The sequence below is a fragment of the Coturnix japonica genome, chromosome 7 (genome assembly GCF_001577835.2).
Source record: "Coturnix japonica isolate 7356 chromosome 7, Coturnix japonica 2.1, whole genome shotgun sequence".
In the NCBI taxonomy this organism is placed as follows: Eukaryota; Metazoa; Chordata; class Aves; order Galliformes; family Phasianidae; genus Coturnix; species Coturnix japonica.
Window position 1 is genome coordinate 11,747,627 of NC_029522.1, and position 22,655 is coordinate 11,770,281.

Genomic DNA, 22,655 nt, shown 5'->3' on the forward strand with positions numbered 1-22,655 from the left:
CCTTAGGAAATAAATCAGTCTCAACATGCTGTGCTAGTCATAAAGGGGAAGAAAAGCACCATCTTTTGTAGCACATGCACTTGTATGCCCAGCACCCACTTGAGTCACTGGGGAAATGAGCTGCTGAGAGTGGGATAGTCATGAGGGTATCCTTCATGAAATTTCCCCTGGTCATGCTGTTCAGGGGCTGGCTTTGTGGCAGAGTTACTGGAGTTCCCCAAGCTTCTGCTCACAAGATAGTTGCAGTAATCACTGGTTCGATTACTGATAATGTTATAGTTAAGGCTGTCAAAAAAAAAAAAAAAAGAAAAAAGAAAAAAAGAAAAGAAAAGAAAAGAAAAAAAAAGAAAAGGTTGCATACCACCTTCTAAAGCTGTCCATGCCAAGTGGATTTGAGACTTGTCTCTCAGTACAACACCTCCTCCAGGTGCTATCCCAAATTCAGAGGAGTACACTCAAAAATGACAGCAGATCTGAGTGTTTCAGAGGAGAGAGACTGGTCTGAAGGAGAACAGCTTACATATATCTGTATTTTCAAGAAAGAGTATGTCCTTCATATGTGGTCCTCTGCAGTCTACCTACACAACAAAGGGCAGTATAAGTGTAAGTAAAGAAATAATGAATTTTGTTTTATAGCATAGCACCAAAGACCCAATGGCATGAGCTCAAGCTGCTGGATACATGCTTCATGCCTCTGGCATTCTGGTACATCTTCACTGCACAATCCTAGGCCAGTGCTGCCCAAGTGTGCCACCCTGTGCACTTTCCTCCAGAACTAGCCTGCCTGAGTGTTCCTGGCAGTGGCTCTTCTAGGGGTTCAGCAGCCTGGCTGGATGGCAAAGCACATCCCACTCTGCTGCAACATCCAGGCCTGCCCTGTGAGCTGAGGGTAAGCTGCGCTGGAGGCTCAGGAGATGCTGTGGCTCAGTCTTGTTCTCCACAGTCATTCTGGTACCAACTAAACTTGATTTTGTTATTTTAGAGTAATTCAGTGTGGTAGTTAGATTTCTATCCAAAAGCTGCCTGGCTCCTTAGTGAATTCTAGGTCAAGTTCCAGGTTCAGTCCCTTCTTAATGTGATCCACAAGAGTTTGTTGACTACAGCTGCTGATGAGAACATGTTTTCAAATCTAATAAGCAGGATCTTGAGCATTACCCTTAATTAAAAGGTGATGGCTGTAGGTTTGACATTTGTTCCTCTTGGTTTGCTGCTTAACACAAAGCAGTTCTGAACATTGCAGAAGCCTTTTTTGATTGGAAGTGGATTTTTATGCACAGAAGAATTAACAGCTGAGTGTGATGGGACTGACTAGTGAACAAGCCTTCATATGGAAACACGTGGAGCAAATCTTTGGCCTGCTGTAGAAATTAGGCTTTGTTGCAAGGCGTAGGTGTGTGAGCAGAGATAGCAGTTGTCTCAACACATGCGGCTAAGAGTCCTTTTAGTATCTCAGAGGGTGGCTTCAGGCCCTTCAGCACTTTGTCTGGACTGTCTCACAAGGAGAGAGAGGGAAAAAAAAAAAAAAGCCAGGAGTGCCTGTCTTTTATAACATTCTGTTTTTAAAGCAAAAAGTCTCTGGGGAGCATGGGGTCCTAAAAGTCCAAGGCCTGGAATTCTTCCTTTTGCTCTTTCCATTTTAAACAGGAAACATTTGCACTAAGTTATTCCACGGAGAGAATTGTAGGTTCATTTCAAGGCAGATAATGTTTGTTCATTGCCTATGTCCATGATTTACCCCATGGGCTTAAACGAGTGCAGCAGAAAACCACATGTTTTGTTTTACTTCATGCAAAACAAGTTCCAGTGGAGTCTGGAAGCCCAGATTAAGTAGGGGAGGCAAGCTTGTAAAATCTGTGTGTGAACAAAAGAGAGGCATTGACAAATTGTGAGCACCTGATCTGCTATACCAGAATGATGACTTTTTAAATAAATCTATGGAAAGACTGTTTAAACAGTTCATGAGTTTAGTCCCAAACCCACAGAGCAGGTGTAATTGATTTATACTTTTGGCCCCTGTTTTGGGTCAAAACCCTGCCGTCTTCCTTCAGCTCACACTCGGAGAAGGGCTTCCTGTGCAGTCAATGGGAGATTTTGCCAAAGTGCAAAGGCATTTGCAATCAGACTGGCAAAACCTCCTAATTGAGTTGAACTTTTGTGGGTGCCCTGGTTGACATGTCTATGAGCACAATTATTTTTGCCATTTCAAAAGTATCACAAGTTAGGCTGTACTAGGAAAAGATATTAGTCCTTCATTAGTGCAAATCGTGGAATTAAGATGCAAAAAGCTACAGAGAGGGCTCCGTGGCACATCCTCAGGGATGTCATGTTCACATGATGCTTTCCACGTGAACTGGAGCTTGTCAGATCCATACTGATGCAGACGAGTTACAGACAGGTTACAGAGCTGTTGTAATATCAGGCCTTCCAGATCACAAGAGTGTTTTTTTTAAACCTCATTGGCAGCTCGCCCATTAAACACAGGTACTATAACCTGACATCCCTAGTGCTTCTTCCAGGAGTTCCAGTTTTTCCAACTGTGGCGTTTGGAAAGCTTTACAGTCTGACATGTTAGAAGAAGAAATAGTGGGAAATGGCTTGGAAACTGTGGATATTTGTGCAAGTAAAGCTTATGGGATTTGCAGACTTGCAGACCCAGCTCATCTGTTTATCCTCAGGCCAGATAAGATTCAGTCAAACATGCATTGTTTAAAGGAGCTTTGTTTCCATTATGGCAAATGCATCACAGGAGGCTGACTTTGGGAACTGAAGGGCTTCAGTGCTCCCCCATTGTAAAAGGGCTGTGATGTGTGCTGGACCCTTCTTCCAGCATCCTGGGTGTTGCAGACTTTTGTAGCTTGCAGGTGGGAGGCTTGGTATCCTTCAGAAGTTCTTTTGACTCATTTGGACCTGTCATGCTTGAGGTGGCATTTCCTTTCCCAAAGTAAACATAGACGGTGAGTACAATAATATGTCACTGAGCTAGTAAAATGCTTTTAATGGGCTTTATGCTTTTCTTCTTCAGACGTGGACCTGCAGAGCCACTGGAATATTTAACAGGGCCACGAGTGACCTACAAAGAGAGAGATCTTCCCTACTACCAAGGAGGAGGACAGCCTGTTGTCCATCCATCTAAGGGGAACTACATCCATGCGCCAGACACAAGAGTGGCAGAATTGAGGTACCCTCAGTACTACCCAGCCCAGTCCATCCCAAACCAGCATAAAGGACCCTTCCGGCAGGATGTGCCACCTTCTCCTCCTCAGCCCCACCGAGCACCAGCTTATAGTGAGATTGTCCGACACCGCGGGACCAGTCCAGACCAGTACCAGTACAGGCAACAGGATCCCAGGCAGAAGAACCCCATGACTGCAGCTGTATAGCCACACACTGGACTTGCCAGCACAGCCCAGGAGGAATCTTATTGGACATTGACCCTTTAGAGTTGTTCCCAAGCGTGGCTTCCTGTAAGAGTGGCACAAGACCTGGAGTCATTTGTACTGAGCTGGGCTCAGCATAGGTGCTTTCTAACAGGTGAACTGAAGCCATGGGCGGTACGATGTGTTTTGAGTATGTGAGGTACCAGACAGTTGAGTATTTTTTAATTCCTTTTTAAAAAATAGAAAGTGGCTGCTGGAAATTAAACGCAACACTTATTACACCTCAGGGCTATTTACCGAATCCGGTTACACCAATACAGTACATAGCTGTCTGTCCAATGGCAGCACTGCCACCAGTTTACTACAGACCACTGCTGCAGAGCCTCTCAGTGAGAACACAGCAAGCAGTGCGGACTTCTCACAGAGCTGGGAATCTTGTGGGATAAGCTGACAGGGACCTCACAGAGTCAGCAGCCATGTTCCAGTCACATTCAGACCAGCAGCACTGTGTGCTAAGGATGCTGCAGTACCAGATTTGTAACCTCACATTTGTCTTCCTCTTTCTGTTTGGTAGTGGCAGCATTTATCTTGTAGCCTTACCATTTTTTTTTCAGTCTGCCTAGCAAGATTCTCCTCTCATTGCACCTGCTGCACTTGGAGTAAAGCAAAAAACATTATCCACTGCATGCAGGCAGGTTCACAGAGGATTAGAAAGCCATCCAAGAGGTGTGTGTCTAGCAGTGTGTGCATGTTTGTGAGATTTTCATAGTCATACGGTGTGCACTCTTTAAAGGTAAACTTCAGAAATCAGATCCTCAGCTGCTGTCAGTGTTGCTCCTGGGGTTTCAATGGATCTAACCTGTGAGATACGGGGCATGGAGTCCATGACTCAAAATCTATTAAATTACTGTGCCAGGTGCTGCTTAGGATTGGGCAGGGTAGCATAGCTCCTGTCCTGCTCTGGCCAGGATGACAGTCAAGTGTTTGCTGGCAGCATGCAAGTCGATGGTGGTGCCAGGCCAGTGCCAAGTGCCAAACAACCCAGGTTCCTGCATCTGGGGGCCAGTGGGAGAGATTTTGTCAGTAAGAGGTGAAGGAAAGAGACAGGGAAAGCAATAGGGAGATCTTCAAAACCCTGGGCCCCTCAAGGAAGAGGAGTGAAGAGCTGTAAGAGTTATTTACAGAAGCACATAGGAAGAGGGAGGGCTGCAGAGCAGGGGGTCAGGAGCACCTGCCAGCTCTCTGCCCCATGCAGCCTATGCTTGCAGTGCAGCCAGGAAGCCAGAAATCCATAGCCATGTCCACCCAGATGTGTGCCATCTGGCCCAACCGGGCTGTGGGCCCTCAGAGCTTTGTCTCAAGGGTTTTGTTGCAGGGAAATCATACAGTCTTACTACCTAGAAATACAGAGCTTCCAAGTGCCCTTAATTTCTCAGTCTCTGCCTTTTGGGAGCATTATTAAACAGTTTGGGCTTCTTTCCTCATCATGAAGAGATCACGACCTGGCAAAGGATTAAGCTCAAGTATTTCTTTTGATGTCTTTTTGATACCTTGATATGCAACAGATTAAATTGTACAGGTCACTTCTAGGCATTAAATATCACAGGAAGGTCTATCCTGCCAGTAGCACATCCCTTTCCTAGTAACCCCTGGAAAAGGCTTCACTAGAGCAAGAGATCCTCAAGGCACAGAGCCAGGCAGTTGGTGCTCTTTCTGGGACCACAGCTATAGACTTTGGTGAGGATAAGCACGTATCCCAGTCAGCCCAGTGCTGCCTGTGTGCTGACAGTAAGAGGCTGGTGGAACTGGGAGCAATGGGAGTGCCTGTGCCTGCACTGCCAGCCTGCAGGCATTAGTGACTGCATTTACACCAATCCCTAGCATTGGCCAGGCTGATAGCAGCAGGGAGAAGCAGCTTTGGGGTGGCGGAGTGGGGGCACGTCTCTGTGATACAGCTGCGGGGCTGGGCTCCCTGGGGCAGGGGCAGGAGAGCTCCAGATCCAGTCAGGAGGAAGCATTGGTGGGAGGGAGAGAAATGCAACAGATCATGAAGCAAATATGTTCAGTTCGTGCTTCATTTCTCCCTGCCCTCTTCCCTAGAAACATAGGAAGAAAAACTTCTGGAGGGAGGGGCTGGATGTAAGGCCGAGTCTCTTGGCACCCTCCATAAACAAGGCACATTCCCCAGGGAAACTCTGCCTGTCGCATACGTGCTGTACGCAGCCTTCTCTGAAGAGTTTGAGATGCTGCAGGATACTCAGCCAAGACTTGGCAGCCGCAGGGTAGATGCTGGTGTTATGAAGGCCCGCTGAAAGTGAAGCGAAAACAAATTAAAATACTTTCCTTTCCCTGCTTGAAATATAACCCCTGATACATTTGATCCAGCTGTAAAGAAACTAATATGTTTGCGACAGTGGCTTTATCAAGCCAGGCCACAATTAAAAACAGCTCTGAATATAAGCTACTGCCTTTATAAATCACTCTCAACTAACCCTTTACATGGCATTGCAGCGCAGTGAGCAGAACTTATTTACAGTATTTCAGGAGCCAGGGCCAAATAAAATCTGGATGGAAGCAATTCCTTGGTTATTTATAGCCTTTGGAGGACCCGTGCAATTGTCTCCCCATAACCTGAATCTCTCCTTAATGGCTCCCCCTGACTGCATCAGCTCTGCTGGACGAGGTGGTGAGACCAAATGCATACCCGCACACCTTCTGACCTGTTAATCTTACCCAACAGGTTATTAAATGATGCTTCGGTGTTAGATCAGTTCAGAGCATCTTCCAGGAAAAAAAGGAAAATGTTCTGCAAGCGTAAGATATAGATGCATCCTACAGGCGAGGAGCTAAGATGGAGCAGCAGGCTGACCTAGCTGAAGGATAGGACCCAAAAGTATTGCAGAGCCTCCCATCTGTCCCTGGTGCCATTGTTCTGCAAAGAAGTTGCCCTTTGCAGGTTTAATATCTGCTAGAGGTATGGAATTTTTAAAAGTATAATGTGTAACTACAGTATATATAGTCAGCTGCTCTGCAGTGTAAAATGTATGATTTTAGCACCATATTGTGGAAAAATATGTACCGTGCAGAATCCATGAGGTGCTACAACTGACAGTTGAAAATACACACTTGCAAAAATCCAAAAGAGCCGTTAAGTAACAAGTTGTTCTTTTCCCCATATGTCCATATGTTTGGGAAAATTACACGTCTGAAGTGCTCTTGACACGTAATTGCCTCGCGCTCCCTCTCCCGAAAGGTGCCAGTCCGGCAGCAGCGTCATGGCCGTGGCAGTGGGTGTGAGGGGAGGGCCGCGTTTGCAGTGGGAGCAGCGTGCCAGCAGCATGCGCCTCAAGGGCTGCAATGGGAGGGCTGCTGGAGGCTTTGCTTTCCCGAGCTGAGGCGTGCAGCCGGCAGCTCCGGCCCTGGCCCATGGCCAGCTGGGCCCCGCAGATGAAAGATTAAGAGATACGGAGGGAGCCTGTGCATTTTTGCAGTGACCACCCACTAGTGAGCCATATCTTGGCCTGAGAGCAGACGTTAGCACTGTGATGCGGTGTGAGCCAGGAGTCTCTGGGCACCCCTTGAACGTTGTGGGAAAAAAGGGGGAGCAAAGCATTTTGATGATAATTTTTTAAAAGGCTCCTGCTTTGAAGAATTGCGTGCAGCCTGCATTCCAATTCGCTCCAGCTTCCTGAACTAGAAATAGCTTCATACGCTGCCTATTTTTTTGTTGTTTTTAACAGATGAATTGTGCTACCTCCTCCTCCCAGCCATTGCAGATTTGTTTATCAGTCAGTGCTGGGAGTGCATCCCACAGAGTGCTCCGTCGGGGCCACATCCTGGCGCTCTGCACTGGGCAGGGGCTGCTTTGCACTTCCAAAAGGCCCTATGCCTGTGCTCACAGAGTTCTGCAGAGTCCCTAAGCATTATGTGCAAAGTCAGAAGCACTCTTTACTGTCTGCATCAAATAAAACACTTATTAAGACACTTCTGTACTATTCAGGAGGGGAGGGAAGTGTTTATGATCCTGACAATGCCCATGAGTTTTAGTTAATTTTAAAATCACGTGTGTTTGTTTTGGGGGAGAAATTCAACACACAATTTGTGAAGTTTTTTTTCTAGCAACACATCAAAGATTTGATCTTTTGGTACATATGGCTATATAAATTTTACCTGTTTTATTTTGCATTAAAATAAAGGCTTTAAGACTACGTATGACTATGGATTTGCATGTTGAGTCTCTCTTACCTGTCATCCTGACCTCTGGATGTGATACGACTGTAGAAGATGGTGCATGGTCAGGCCGGATCAGAACTGGTAAGGTGACATCCATAGAACAAACCACCACAGCCATGTGCTGTGTTATAGAAAATACAATCACCAAGCTTACCTGGTTCCTTATCAAATCTCCATTGTCTTCAGTTGTAGTGACTGAGTCCTGATTTCATACCCTGAATGAAAGGAGGAGCGAGAGAGAGAAGTCCCTTGCCAACTCAGCAAATTTCAGCTTAGGCAGCTGCACGCTCATTGCTAGAGCTCCCCAGGCAGTTTCATCTCACCATCAGGCACTTGCCTTCGGTAAGCACCGAGCTGTCCTGCGGCCATGCAGGTCCTGCTGGCTGAGGCTGTATTTCAGCGAGACGGCTGCAGCACTATCTACCCAGAGATTTAGGACTCCTTGAAAGTTTTACACAGGTACTTAACTTGAGGTACGTGGGTCATTTTGCCAAAGCTGATGACACAACTTTTCATGCTCCAGATTATGCACGAGCATAAATCTATGTAGAATCAGATCTATGGTTTGCAGAGCATATACTGAGATTCAGGCAAGAGTGTTATATTTATGTTAGGTGATGTAATTTTCAAAATAGAGGGTATTTAAGTGAAAAGTCACTGGAACACAGAGAAAGAGAAATGTAGTCTTTCTGAGAAGAAAATTTTGCTGCAAAGAAAATGAAAGAGTAAAGAACAAAGTGGAAGGATAGAAAAGTACAGGTTTACAGAAATCGCAGTATGCTTCAAAATGTTTTGAATATCAGACTTGGGCATTTATGGCCAAGCCACAGATCATGAGCAACTCGGAGTAAATTTGAGTCCATATTAAATTGTGATTCATGTAGACACCAATTTTTAAAAGTTGTTGAATCATAATTTGCACTCATTGCTAAAAACTGGACAGGTAAAATACTAATGCCTGAATTTCTCCTTCTACTCAGGTTATACGCAGGAGGAAAAGACAAACTAAGAGTATATTAGAAGTTCAGAATTCAGTGATTGGTCTCAAAAGTGCTCTGGCACTTTTTTTTTCTCCTCTGGGAGGAGAGCAAGGGAGAACAGTAAATGATAGTGAGAGAGCTGGCAAAAAGGGAAAGGGATGAAGAATTAGACTGGGATAGAATGGGGAGCAGGGTAGAGGGTCAGACCTGAGCAAGAAACAAGCGGCGGAGAGGAGAGGGGATTGTCCCCAACATGTGAAGTTCAATGCCAGCAAGGAAAGTGACTCTCCAGTATGCTGACCATTTCCACTTTGCATGAGAGGCTTGTGACACCCACCTACTAAGTCCAGTGAGTCAGGAGCTGTTTGCAGCACAAAGCAAGAGACTCCTGACTCAGTGGGCCTTGTGGATAGGTGTCACAAAACAGAAGGGCAAGAAGGAATTGAGGAAACCTACCAACAAGTATGGGGAGAGAAAGTGAGCCCCTGCTGCCTAGATCTCCCAGCCCTCTGCCCACCTGCCTCTTTTCACCTCCCTGAGTGTCACTACCACCACCGAGTCCCCTTTCTTCCCAGCTCCCCTTCTCTCCTCTTCTCCTGAGCCACAAGTCCTCAACACCACACTGACCTTCAAACACAACTTTGGCCTTCAGTACTGAGAAGCCTTGAGCCATCTGTGAGCATAGGTAACCAACACCAGGAGTTTTCCTGGCACTGGAAAGTGATATGGAGTCAAAGCATGCAGCTTGGAGCAGGCATTCTCACACAGTGTAGGCTGGGGCTGAGCCGCTGTTCCAGACAGGGACAAGTTGTGGTCACCTCTGAATCAGCTGCTTTGTGGGTATAGATTGCAGGAAAGATGCATTTTATATCCACAGTCATTTTCTCATCTAGAACAAGCCTTTGATGTGTTAAAAGCTGTACTCTCACTGACCTGGCACAAAATTCAGGGGCCAAACTGATGATTGCAGTCTTTAAAATGGAATTAATTCTCCAGGCATTCCCAAAACATACCTGACAAACTAACCCAAGCCGGGTGCTGTGCTCACAGCAAAAGCAACTCGGTGCAGAGGAAGCAGCCCTGCTTTGCTTTTCCAGAAGAATATCTGCATCTGAAAGAAAATAATTTATTGGGAAATACGTACAGTAGAGTAAAATTGCAAAATAAGATATTCAATGGGGATTCTATATAAAACCATGCCCTTTGCCTCCAGCAGGTAATGAATAAAAATGATATAAAGAAGCAATGAACATTCAATGTTTTATATTTAAAATACGTTTTGTGAGGAAAACAATGTGGCATAGAAACAGGACTGAAAGGTTCTCCAAGATAATGCCAGCAGCTGCAAGATGTCAGCAGCATTGTCGTGTAAGTTTCAAGGTGTGGGTTTTTAATTTTCTCTTATGAATCACAGAAAGCAGACGTGAAAGCTGTCATTAAAATTCATTACAAGAAAAGTAAACTTATATTAGAACTAACCCGATTCTTCTCTGAATTTTGGGTACTGGTTAGAAATCACTGTCTGCCTTTCTGCCAAAACCTTACCTACGCAACACAATTTAATCTCTAGGCTGTTAAATCTGAGTTTTCATACATTACCTCCTTCAATCCAGAGTACAAAAAGCAAATATATATATGTGTGTGTATTTATTGCTACTCTAAATTGCAGTCTAGATTTTCAAACCAGCAAGCTACAGTTCTAAGAGGCTTCATCTGCCATAATTTTTCTAGGAATGAAAAGAATGAAAAATAGAGCAAATATGAAGAAAGCTGATTAGAAGTAAATAAGAGAAGCAGCCCTCCTTTGTCCTTCCATTCTCCTTCCTGTCCTGTATGTCTGGACATATACATAAATACATATACACTTAGGTATTGCTGCTTTTGACCTAAAATCCAGTTTCTTCCTCCGATATATTTGTAGACATTCTCTCTCTCCAAAGGAAAGAAGAGTCAGCATTAACAGCAACATAAGCACAAGGAAAAACCTGTTGTAAATGGAGACCTCCTGATGGATGGCCCTACAGACGAGACGGGACTGAGCTGCAAAAGTGGAGGTGCTCAAACATCAGCATCCCCATGTGCTGCACACTGTCACAATGCCTGCAGCTTTATAAGTGGCAATTTGCAGAGGTGGGCTGAGTTTGCAGGGAATTCCCTGTTCTGGTTGTGGGAGGGTCTGTGCCACAGCAGGTGAGTGCTGTGGAGCTGGCAGTGGGACCATGGCATAGTGGCAGTGCAATCAGTGGCCTGGCCAGGATGGGAAAGGTTGAAACCAAAGCAGAACTTAGAGCAAATAGCCGAGGCTGCTCTGGGGTGATGTTAAGCATCCTGACAGCCTGCTGGTTACTTCAGGAAGCAGAGGGAGTCATAGGTGCTCTTGGCATGTCCAGTTGCCAGCTCTGCATTCAGACCTGGCCAAATCAGTCACAGCTACAGTGTTAGGTGCAGGAAGGGTATTTCTGAGTCCATTTGGAGGAATTTGCACACATCCTTTTTATAGTGGAGACTGTCTCTTCTTGCTTTCCTCCTTCCTCTCTCCATCCTTTATATGGAAGCAAGCCCTCCAGGCCTGTCATTTTCTTTATGAATAAGGAAAGGTTGATGAGGCCTGAGTCCAACATTCATTTAACCTTGTTGTGCTACTAGGTTCTGCCCTTCCCCATCTTGCCCTCCTAGCTTTTGGGCCCATCCCATCCTCCAGGCCTTTTCTCCTTCACAGTTGTAAGGGGTTTTATTGCTGTGAAAAGACAAAGGTAACTGAGCTGCTATTTGGGTAACAAAAACAAAGTCATTTCTCTTCACTGTGTTATTTTTAACAAGGACTGTTTCCCAGCTCTGTCCCCCAAATTCCTTTAATGGTGCAACAGAGTAGATAGAAAAGTGACAGAAACCAGGCTGGGAAGGGTCAGGATGGGTTGAAGAGTGGTTAGGCTGCCGTTGCCACAAAACAGAAATGGAAAAGAAAAGCAAGAACACTAAATCACAGCCAAAGCACAAAGTATTTAGGGGCTTGGATTTGAAAAGCCAAGCACCATCTTCTGCAATGGGTACATTCCTCTGCAAGTTTACTTCTAGCCAAGTTTCCTGTGAGCAGAGGCAGCGTTCTCTAAATTTGAATTCCTGAGGCTCTTGTTTGTGGATTTTCTTCTGTGTTCATGTACAGTGACAATAATGGAAAAATGATAGTTGCAAATTCCCAAAAGGTTACTTACAGGAAAACTCACCCATATGGAAACCTTCGGTCTGTGCGGGACTCACTGAGCTTCCCTCCTCCTTGGGCTTCCTCAGCTCAAGCTGGTTTCTGGGTAAGGCTGTTTCTGTCAATGAGGACATGTTGGTCCATCAGTAATTGCATGGCTGCTGCCAAGGCAACTAAAGGGTTGAGGCCATTGCTCAGAGCTGCAGCCATGGTGCAGCTCCAGGCTTCACACAGGTAAGGTGCTGCCCAAAGGCTTCTGTGAGAGGAATACACAAGGCACCAAGTCCCCAAGAATGGACAGGGTGCTCACTATCATTATTGTGTGGGTTTTTTTGTATTTTTAGAGCAGATTTGCTCTCCTGGCAGTGGCTGGCTAAGGGCTGCCAGCGATGATTTCCAGTCACCTCGCAGAATATACTTTGTCAGCCCCAGGCTTGGCTGGCAGCAGGGACATGTGGGCAAGGTTCCCTGGACCCTTGAGGCACAGGAGGAGCTGTTTTGCCAGCTGAGCTTCAGGGTCCTCCTGGCTCTGTATCCACTAGGAGAACAAAGGAGGCCCTTGGCCCAAGACAGGCAGCATTGCATTGTGATTTGAGCAGTGCATCTTTGTTAGATTACGTTTGTCTTCTTTGGTGCTTCTGCTGAACAAGAGTCTGTTGTTCTCTCACCAACTTCAACAAGGCTGAGTCCAGCTGGATCTGAGTTTTAGGTGCAGAGAGTCAACAATGTGCCCATCAGCTGCCATGTCACGGAGAGCTGGGCACAGCCCTGCCTGGGCATGTGTGCTTGTTCCTGCACTCCCAGGAGCAACAGTGTCCTGTGCCATCAGCCTCTTGAGCAGGGCCTGCATACTGAGCCCTCCCAGCAGCTCAGGGCCCTCTGCTCTGGGGAATGCTTTAGTGCTTCACGTGTCCTCAGTAACCTATCTGTCAGGACACCCTGGGCGGGCAGGTGCATTGTTTGGGTTCCTGTTTAAGGCTGGGAGCAGGCCCAGTGAGTGGGGGCAGGAAGGGCTAGGGGCTTGACCTGCTGCTCAGCACCAAGCCCACCAGACTGGGGACAGATCAGAATGCTTGGCATTATCACTCCTGTCAGCCCTGTGCAGGCACAACACACACAGTCCCCCCAGCTGCTCTGGAGGAGAGGTGTCATCCAGGCTGCTGGGCTGCAAACAAAGCAAGGAAGCTGTTGCTGGTCAGACACTTTGGGGAGGGCATAATTTCCACAACAATAAATGCATCTAAGTATTTGATTGCAGGGAAGATGTGGTCCCCTCGAGGAGGGTCTCATGAACAAAAGAGAAATAACTCATGCCCTGCTGAATGGGAAGCGGTCACTGTGACAGAACAGGAGAGTGAGCACAGTGTCCTATGGAGGCTTTGATCAGCTGGGGTCAAGCATGCCGGCAGCTAACATGGCTGAAAACTGAACAGGACAAGGAGGCTCCTGCTGTGGCATCATATGGGCCCCTCCTAGACCTCCACTCCACTTCTCCACAGTCCTTCACCCTCTGTGCCGGGAGGGATACAAGCCCTCTCCAGTGCGTCCTTCTACTCCTGCCATTTCTACATTCCTATCTCCTTTGATAAGCTGGGGAAAAAGACTGCTCGTGTCCCCTTGTCACCCCTCTTGCCATGGCTAAGACAGACAGATGAAGTGTAGAGATGGCAGGACAAAGAGGATCGTTGTCCAGTTCCACGTCCTGAGCACATGCACAGTCTGTAGTCACAGGCACTTGGGGTTTTTCCTGTCCCTGGTGTGGTTGAGCCATCACCCTTTACTCCTGTAACAAGAGCTGCCCCCTATTCTCCCTTGGACTAAGCTACAGTGCATATAAAAGTAACTTGTGTTTGGCCCACAGAATCATAATAATTGGAAGCGAGAGCAAGAAGAGGACTTGGCACTCACAGAGTTTGGAGCTCTCCAAGATCTTTACAAACACAACACAGTTAACCCTTGCAAGAGGGAGAAACCCTGCTCATCTGCATGGAGAGGAGCTTGTGCTGCAAGGAAAAGGCACTGGCACTCTAAAAAGCAGAGTAAGTGGGTTTTTTTATTTTAAGTAAGAAAAAATTCACTTTATCCAAATATAGGTCTCCACACAGTTGTATTGCATAGGTGCCGCATACAGATCTGTGTGTAGACAAGTCCTGAGATTTTGATCCCAAGTGACATTTAAGAGTTTATCTAATAGGAAAAAAAAAATCTCCATTCGATGCGTGTGTGCTCTGAGGATTTCAGTGTTGCCATGCTATAAAATGGACTGGAGCAGTGAAAGTTCGTGCTTCGCATGCTTCATAGCCTCTTGCTCTCCAAGCTATTTCCACACTGCCTGTGTAGCCAAGGCCTCAAGGAAAGATTTGCCACCTTGTGCTTGTCATCTCACCCTCAGTAAATCATCCCAGTATCATCTGGCTTAGAGCTCCTAGGAATCTGAACAACCTTGAGAGATAGTATGCATAGCGGACTGGGAAATCCACAGGAAGAGTTTTGGGGAACATGAGACTGTAAGCCAGGACTCTTCCCTGATCTGCCTTGAGACCATAAGAGTGCGGTTAAAAAGCAGCCCTTTAAACAGACACTGCTTCAGGGGTATTGACTTACCAGTGGCCTGGGTGCAATTCCCCATGAAAATTCAACCTGGGATACACGTGTCGCTAAGAGACAAACAATACCATCTGCAGCCTGCCCCTTCTAGATGTTGGCTCTGTTTATAGAAAAGAAGGGGGTGGTAAACGTCTGTTAACATCTACAACTTCCTGACGTCATTTGTGAGAAGTCATATATTACAGTGAGACCAGTCAGTCAAAACTGCCTAATGGCACTATGGTCAGTGCTCCTTCCTTAACTTCTTCTTCATATATCTGCTGCAGAGGGACAGAGATGCTAAAGATAACATTTCTGTCCCAAAATATCTTGGCTCAGTAAAGGGTGTATGGGTAGAGGGAGCACTAATCTTTCATGTCATTGGTACCCTGTGATCTGTGCATCCGCAGGGAGGCAGAACTCTCTGGAGACCTGCGGGGAGAGTGGAGGAATAGAAACCGTGAGCTCGGGGAACAGAAAGAATTTTGAGGTGCAAAAAGAGATGTCTGCGTTGCCTTTCCATATCTATAGGCTCTGAGGCAGTTACCAACAGAATCAATAGGTTCAGCTTAAGCTAATGAAAAAAGCAGGGAAGAAAGATTTCTTCCCCATCCTGCACCCACATTCTCATTTACCTTGGGCAAAAAGCACAATAAAACATGCCTAGATATGAGTTCTCCACCAGAAGCAGTATTTTATACCCATTCACAGAGGGTAAGTGACTTCATGTGGTATACAGCGGTGGGAATTCAGGCATGTAATGTAATAACAAGAAAGGATTTTTAGATTTGTCTCAGGAACCCTGCTAGCTCAGACGTTATAAAAAAAGAATTCCAAACCTTTGTGTCCATCTAGGTCTTAAAAAGCGTGAAATACATCCCCTGTTTGAGCTTGGTTCTTTATTTGGAAAAACTGCTGCAGAGAACGTGGGCAAACAGCACCTCACATCTGAACTGCACATTACCATCCCTCAGTTCTTTACTGGAGCAATAAAATCCCACAGAGCAACTGCTTAACCAGGCTCTTTGCTTAGTAAGCCATCCACTAGTCATTTGTATAGGATGTGGCAGCACAGACCAAGCCTGTGAAATGGGGTTCTAGGCAAAACCACGAGGCAGGCAAGAAAGGAAAAAGGAAAAAGCCTTCTTGTGCTGCCTCTGGGGGCGAAACAGCAGCACAACACAACAGACCAGGACTGCATGAAAAATACAGTGTGCGCTTAGAGCTGACAGCCATAATGTAACGTGACCCCAGTCACATTGATATTTGATTAGCAAATGCAAAGGGATTGGGAAACAGCCCTGCTCTTAGGAGAAAGAAATCTTTCATATCTCTATAGTCAAGCTCTCAGCACTGTTGTATCTGGGAGATGGTGTGTGAATGCTTTAGCAGAGCAGGCTGTGTTAGCAGAGTGCCTTCATCCCTCCATGTCTCTGTGCACAGGATTCCCCTGAGGGTGCTGGCTGGCAAAGAAGGGACATGCGGATGTCCCAGAGGTCTGTGGCACATGCCATGGTGGGCTGAGAGCCCCCCGTGTGCCCACTGTGCTCAGGGCTGTGCGTGTCACACACAGATGGGGAGAGCTCACAGATTCAGGTGCTTTTAAGCTTGGTTACTGGGAGCTGGCCTGGGAGTAGTGGGTGGAAAGCTGAGGCAGGTATGCTTTGTGTGTTCCTGTTGTGCAAAGTTCAGTGTGAGTCATAGGCTTGGGCCATTGGGCTTGTAGTCTTTCTTTGAGGGATTTCACAGAGGGGCAACCAACAGGTCATCTCCACCCTCTCCTCTTCCCAAGGCTGCAGTAGCTGGGTTCATCCCAGACTGAAGCACCAGACAGGAGCTGGGCATTGCCAGCCACACGCCTCTCCCCAAGAGAACCTTTTTGGGGTTAAAATCAGAGATTACAGCTTTCCTCTCCCTCCTTCTCACCCCCCCTTCCCACATCGCTTGGCTGTTATTTTATTTCAGCCAGTTTTGCCCTGCCCTGAAACCTGCCTCCCTCCCTATGTCCTGACATTTCATTTCCCTTGCAGTGAGGCAAATAAATAAATAGCAGCAGTCAAGAACGCCTGTGTGGAACAAAGCCTGGAGTGCCAGGAAGCAACTGGTGTGCCTGATTTTTCAGTGAAAGTCCAGGTGCAATCTCGGCAGTGCAGCCACTGTCTGCCTTTCAAGCAGATGTCTTCATATAAAGCACCCGCTGCCACCCCGCTCCCTTTGTGCGTCGGTGCAGGGAGGACGGGAGCGGGAGACAATATAAATTAATATCCATTGGAATGACAGCAGCTGGTGCCTTGCATAGCTGCAAGCACGTGTCTTAGGAGTAGAGTGATTAGTCGTAAAACTGTAGAGCTGAATGTTTATGCTCGATCAATTACAGGAAAACAATGGATGATTTTTTTCTTGTGGGTGGGTGGAGTGAGGGGAGGGAGTCTTCAGCCATGAGATGATTTTTATGTAACAATAGCTGCAGAGAACGTGGGGCCTGGTTACTGAGGGGCCTGGCAGACAACAGCTTCTGGAGAACCCTCTCATTGCTGGGGCTCCACCACAATTCTGAAAAACAAGAACTCTGTGGGCTGCAAACTTCTCAGCTTTAAGGAGGGATGGACTCAGCTGCCCAAAGCAAAGAGCATGGGGGAATTAATTAGCCAAAGCTTTCTAGTGCATGGGCACACACACATTATGTCTAAGAGGCCTTCAGCTGCAAGAATTCATTTCATTGTGTTCCCTTCTGCAGAGAGCTCTCCCCTCAGCCCCCCAGTTCAGGAACAGCAGCCCTGTCAGAGGAGCATCCTCCTCAGTGCCTGCAGAGGGTGCAGAAGTGTGAGCAGAACTTCACTTCCAATCCTTAGCAATTCTAATTGCAAAAACAGGCTGGGTCTCTCCCCACATACGCCAAAAAAAAAAAAAAAAAAAAAAAAAAAAAAAAAAAAAAAAAAAAAAAAAAAAAAAAAAAAAAAAGAGAAATTGAGTTACATTTTGCAATAATTCTAATGGAAATGCTAATGGGATGAACAGCGATACGCAGCCAGCGAATGACCCAGCAATTTCATTTGTGCTGGCAACAGATGACCATCTAAACCATGTTCGGGTAATTCTTCCTCTCATTAGCAGCACAATAACTCATACGCACAAATCCATAGGCATTTGCTATAATTTTTTAAAACATGGCTGGAAATAGAAATAAGTGCCTGCAGTATGCAAGTGTTACAGCATATGTTGGCTGTAAATCTGTCTGGAAGTGGCCCGATCCTGTTCCTGGTTAAACCAGTGGGAATTTTGCCACTGACTTCAATGGAAGCAGGATGAGCTTTTTTGGACTTATTTTAAAGTGGGACGTTGTTTCTCTGGAACAAAGCTTTCAGATTCACAGCTACATTTCAGTATTTGGCTGGAATTCCAGTCAGTTTGCCTTTCATTTGTTAAGCAGATGGGGCTGCTTGCTGCTCACCTGTTTGGCATCAGTGCTTATCAGGTCTCAGCTGGGTGATGGCCACCCAGAGCCTGATTTGTGTGGGATTGGTGGCCATGCTGTGGGTGGAGCAGAAAGAAGGTGGGCATTTTTGCTGCTTTCACTGGGCACCTTTAGTTTGGGTATGTTAGAGTTCTTGGAAGAGACAGATGCTGTTTCTATTTTTCAGTATCAATGGGGAAAGAAGTCAACATGCTTCTCAGAGCACAAAGTGCAGAGGTGAGTGGTAGTGAGCAGAGGAGGACTGGGGAGGCTCTGCTTTGCCATGAACGGCTCTGATGACTGTGTGTCACATCCTGGAAAATGCAGATATTTGCAGTTGTTGTGGTTCTCCTCAACCACCTGTAACCTTTTAAGATTGTGCTGTGTTGGCGAGTATTCTTTAGAGCATACATACATACCTGTGGCTTAATGGTGTAAGGAAAGGGACTTGCATGTGGTCATGTGTTTCTTTCGTGCTGTCACAGTAACTTTTGAACTTTGGGGCAATTCAATCAGAAATATAAATCTCCTAAAAGATTTGAGAAAACAGCTGGGGATAGAGGACAGAGAGCCCATGTTAGTGCCACTGCAGCAGGAAAGGCATGAGCTCAAGGTTTCCTGTACAGCAGTGGATCCAACCACATGCCAGGCACCTCTAGGAAAGAAGCATTCATTTATCCTGTTGCTCGTAGAGCTAATTGCTTCATTGATATTCGTTTTTGGTGATGAATCCAGCTCTTTTTTCCACTTCAAAGAGTGCACTCTCATGCTGCTCCTTTCTGGCATTGTCCCTGCTCCCACCTGGCCTCCTTGCCAAGTGCTGCCCCACTTCCTGCCTCTGTGCTGCTCCCCACGAAGTCCCCCTCTGCCCACTGTCTTCTCACTTCCAGGGACACTTTTCTTCTCCTTTGCTTTCTGCTAGCTGTGTGCCTCCTCTTCAGCTGTTGATAGTTTACAATGCATCCATCCCCTCCCCCAGTCTGAAATTTCCACCACAACAAAAAACACAGGAATGTGGCAATTAATATGTATTATTTCAATAGGAGGCTTAAAAAACAAAAAGCTTTCGCAACAACTTCCCAGTCAGAACCACGGAGGCTATTGTAAGGCAGAAAAACCTAAGAAGCAGCAGCTGTAAAATATATTTAAAAGCCTTTATTCTTTCCTATCACAATGTGGCAAAAGAGACTAAATACAGCTTTCCATTTGTTTAACTAAAAGCTGCCATTCCTCAGTCTCTTTGATGATAATGATACCCACAGTTACAATCAAACTCCAGCGCACACATGGAAAACTTTGAGCTCTGTACCAACTTTGCACAATGTATTGTTAATACGGAGATTCGTGAACCCAAGTGCTCTGAGGTGCTGAGAGCAAGGGAAAGCCTGACTGTGCTGGGCTCCTGGTCGATGCTGTTAAATGTAGCACACCGAGGAGGATAAAGAAAAAACTGTAACTGAGTATTGTTTGTATTACAGTAGCCACTGGACTAACTGTGCTACACTTGGGGAGAGACCATTCAGGAGTTCATAATAGAGAAAGTTGCAGAAGGGGTGGGAGAGAAGAGGATTGGCAGTCTGATTCTACTCATGTGGAAATGAAAGGCCGTACAGTAAAGGTCCAGTGCTGCTAACTCTGGGCTGGCTGCAGAATTGCTTGTCCAGCTCAGAAAGACTACAAGAGCCTACTCGTTCTCCTATCCTGCAACTGGATGGCTACAAAAGCACCCCTCGTTTCACAGAGACCAGTAGTTAATTTAGTGCGTTTCTTTTATTGGCTAAGCTATGAGAGAAGCTTTGAGAAGATCAGCCTGAATTTGAGGAGGCCCACTACTCCTCAAGTCCCTTGAAGGCAGCTTAGTGAAAACACTGGTGCAAGCTGCCCGGAAAACAAGCAGCTTCCTGGCTATTGTTCTATAAGTTCCCCATCCTCCTGAGGACCATCCAGCATAGTTATTTGAGGCACGGGCCTCAGTGCCTCCCAGCAGCTGATGTGCTGGGCTATTGACTGGGAAGCAGGCTTAGCACCATCGATCTCCAGAAGTTTTACTGAAAATCAATGGTGTCTGTGTGCAGGATCCTGAGGAGAGAAGGAAGAAACCTCCTGGGAAAAAGGAGCTATGCTGCAGTGATTAGGGAGCAGCCTTGTCCCCAGAGTGCAAGGGTGATGACTGTGACTCAGAATGTTCACAGAAAGGGAAAGGAAGCCGCACTGAGCTCTAAAAGTATGGATTTCTTGTCTAGGAAGTGACATGAATACAAGGCCTTCATTTCAGGTGTGCATTTGTGTCAAAGGGAGGATTAAGAAGACTGTCTTCTACTTTCTGCACCTAGCAGAGCTGTGCCAGAAGGATGGTAACCATCACTGTGAAATGTCTCAGTAGGTGAATATGTGCATAAGTTCTGCACCAAATGTGCTATGAAATGTTCCCAAAACACAGGAGTGATGGTCTGTGATGAAAACATATCTCAGCCGTGTGTCTAATGATCAGCTGGGATCCACTACATCTGTTCCCTTTCCTCTCCTTATCTGCCCTTTGCCAGCAGAACACATGCCTTTTTCTGGTTTGAGATTGCTTTTTTGGGACACCAAAACATGCTTGGTGATGGCAGTGAGAAGTACTTTCTGTGGCATCCTCACCTAAGCACTCTGTGCTGAAAGCCCATCTCTAAACAACAGGCATCCAGCAGCATCAGGGGAAAGTTCCTACCGCTGATGATGCACAGGCACACTCAGATGGCAATCCCTCCCTTAACAGTTTACAACTTAACTAAATGCAAAAGTAATCCACAGGCTTGTCATCCACATTGTATCTGGCTCTTAGTTTTCGTCTGCTTTGTCTCTTAACATTGTAAACTGTTTGAGGGAAGAACTGTCTCTGACTCTGTGTTTGGACAGCGGAGTGGTCCCAGTCCTTGCTGAGCCAGGTACCGTAATACAAATAAGGTGTAATAATTTATTTTAAAATGGACATCAAAGAAAATTAAAGATTAAAAGGGAAAGACAACCTTGCATAGCTCAAGGCTTGCCCCCGTGATAGTGCTCGAGAAGAATGTGCTCTCTGCCCAGAGAACAGCCCGGTTGCCGGGAGGGCCCTGCGACGTACTGCCATGGGAGCCAGTGCCAGAATACCCCGGGCACGTGAGGAGAAGAGAGGTCAAGAGCTAAAGCAGGATAAACAAAGTAGAAAGCCCTTTAAAATACACACATGCATTTTCTTGCCAGGATCTATCAAGCCAAGAGCCAAAGCATGGTAATGGCATTTTGTTTATAAGGAAAAAGAAATCGCTTCTGGCCTGAGAATTTCTTTGCCAAGTCTCAGGTGAGGGGGAGTCCAAAAGGCTTGCTGGTTTAGGAATGTGTATGTTTTTTTAAGGCAGTGTTTTAAGAAGATTGCTGGTGGGGTCTGTTACAGCACTGAGCACACAGCCCTACAAGCACTTACTGCTGCACAGTGCTGCATGGGAGCCAGCCTGGTAGAAACTGAGGGCAGCACTCTCAGCTGAAGCCATCGTACTTGCTTTGCAGAGCTCAGCTGCCTGGGTTGCAACCAGCCATCAGTGAGGGTGATGGATGAGGTCCCACCAGCTTCAGCAAACTTCAATTGAAGCCCTGGGTTTGTGGCTGTGCCTGGGTAGGGGCCCACAAATGTGTCCCTGTCCTTCAATCTATGGCAGATTTTCAATCTATGGCAGACACCACCTGGAGCATGTTCCAGCTGCAGCTTCTCCAGCCTATAGCTGACCAGATGCTGCTCTGTGGGTGGGGATGTGTGGAAATCACAGGTGGTGGGTCATTTTGAGTGCTTCTACTGCACTTAACCTGCAGAGCTTGGGTTGCCTCAAACTAGCAAGAGGTTGTTCTCGAGTGGGGGGTAAGAATCTCAAGCCTGATTCAGAGCCTTCAATAGCAAAGCCAAGAGAATTCTCAGGGCCTGACACCATGGTTGATAGCTTCACAGTCCCCTCTCTGACAGAGGAGAGAAGCTAAGAGATCCTGAGTGCTCTCCTTGCATTCTGGGGACGTGTGCCTAGCTTCTGCTGCAGCTCTGTGCAAAGCCTTGTCTTTGCTGCACCTCACCATGTCCAGGCCATGCTTGTGCAGTGCCAGATACCTGTCTGTAAGGGAACTGTTAAGTCCAGAAGAAAAACTCACTGGCATCTGCAAAAAAAGCTGTCCTTTGTATGAGAAGCCCTCAGCACAGTGGATGCACGGAGAAGGGAATGCTGGAGTGCAGCAGGTAAGGAGACAGCATCAGGAGGCATGGCTGTGTGCGGGCTGTGGGGTTCTCAGTGTCTTCTGCTGCTGCCACCAAAGGGCTTGTAGGTGTGTTACAGTGGGCTCCCCTCCATCCTGGGTCACAGTGTCCCCCTTTCCTCCTGCATTCTCCTCCCAGGTCTGTGCTCTTCACCAAACAAGGGCTTGAAATCCTCTTGTGGGGCTGATTTCTGCCTAATGCACCCACCCAGTGGGATTTCAGCAAACATTAAAGCAGGAGATGGAGCCTTTAATGAAGTTAACCTTCTGAAACCAGGAGAGCATTTGGTTGAAGTACACCTGAAAGCCCTGGGATTACACAGCAGCTGCTTCAAAAGAAACCCATTCCCTCTTTTCATACTGCTGCCGCATTGAGAAATAATACAGCGCCTTTATATTCAGCCTAATTTACTCAGCCTGCTGAAGTCTGAAAGCTTTTTTTATTAACTCAGGAGATGCAGGGCTTTCCTCCCCAGCCAACCCCCCCTGCAGGCAGTGGGCACAGGTCCCCAGCAGCAAGGAATCACCCCCCCCTCCCTCCCCCTGCACTAATGCAATGACAGGTTTGA

At 46.6% G+C, this 22,655-nt stretch overlaps 1 protein-coding gene across 1 annotated transcript in view; it reads left to right on the top strand.

The window, feature by feature from the left end:
• The window catches only part of PARD3B (par-3 family cell polarity regulator beta), a 366,162-nt gene extending 358,570 nt beyond the window's left edge, over positions 1-7,592 (top strand). Inside the window, 1 exon segment of the mRNA XM_015868265.1 lies at positions 3,023-7,592. Coding sequence (XP_015723751.1) covers positions 3,023-3,380 — 358 coding nt within the window. The 3' untranslated portion in view covers positions 3,381-7,592.
• Positions 7,593-22,655: the final 15,063 nt, after the last annotated feature.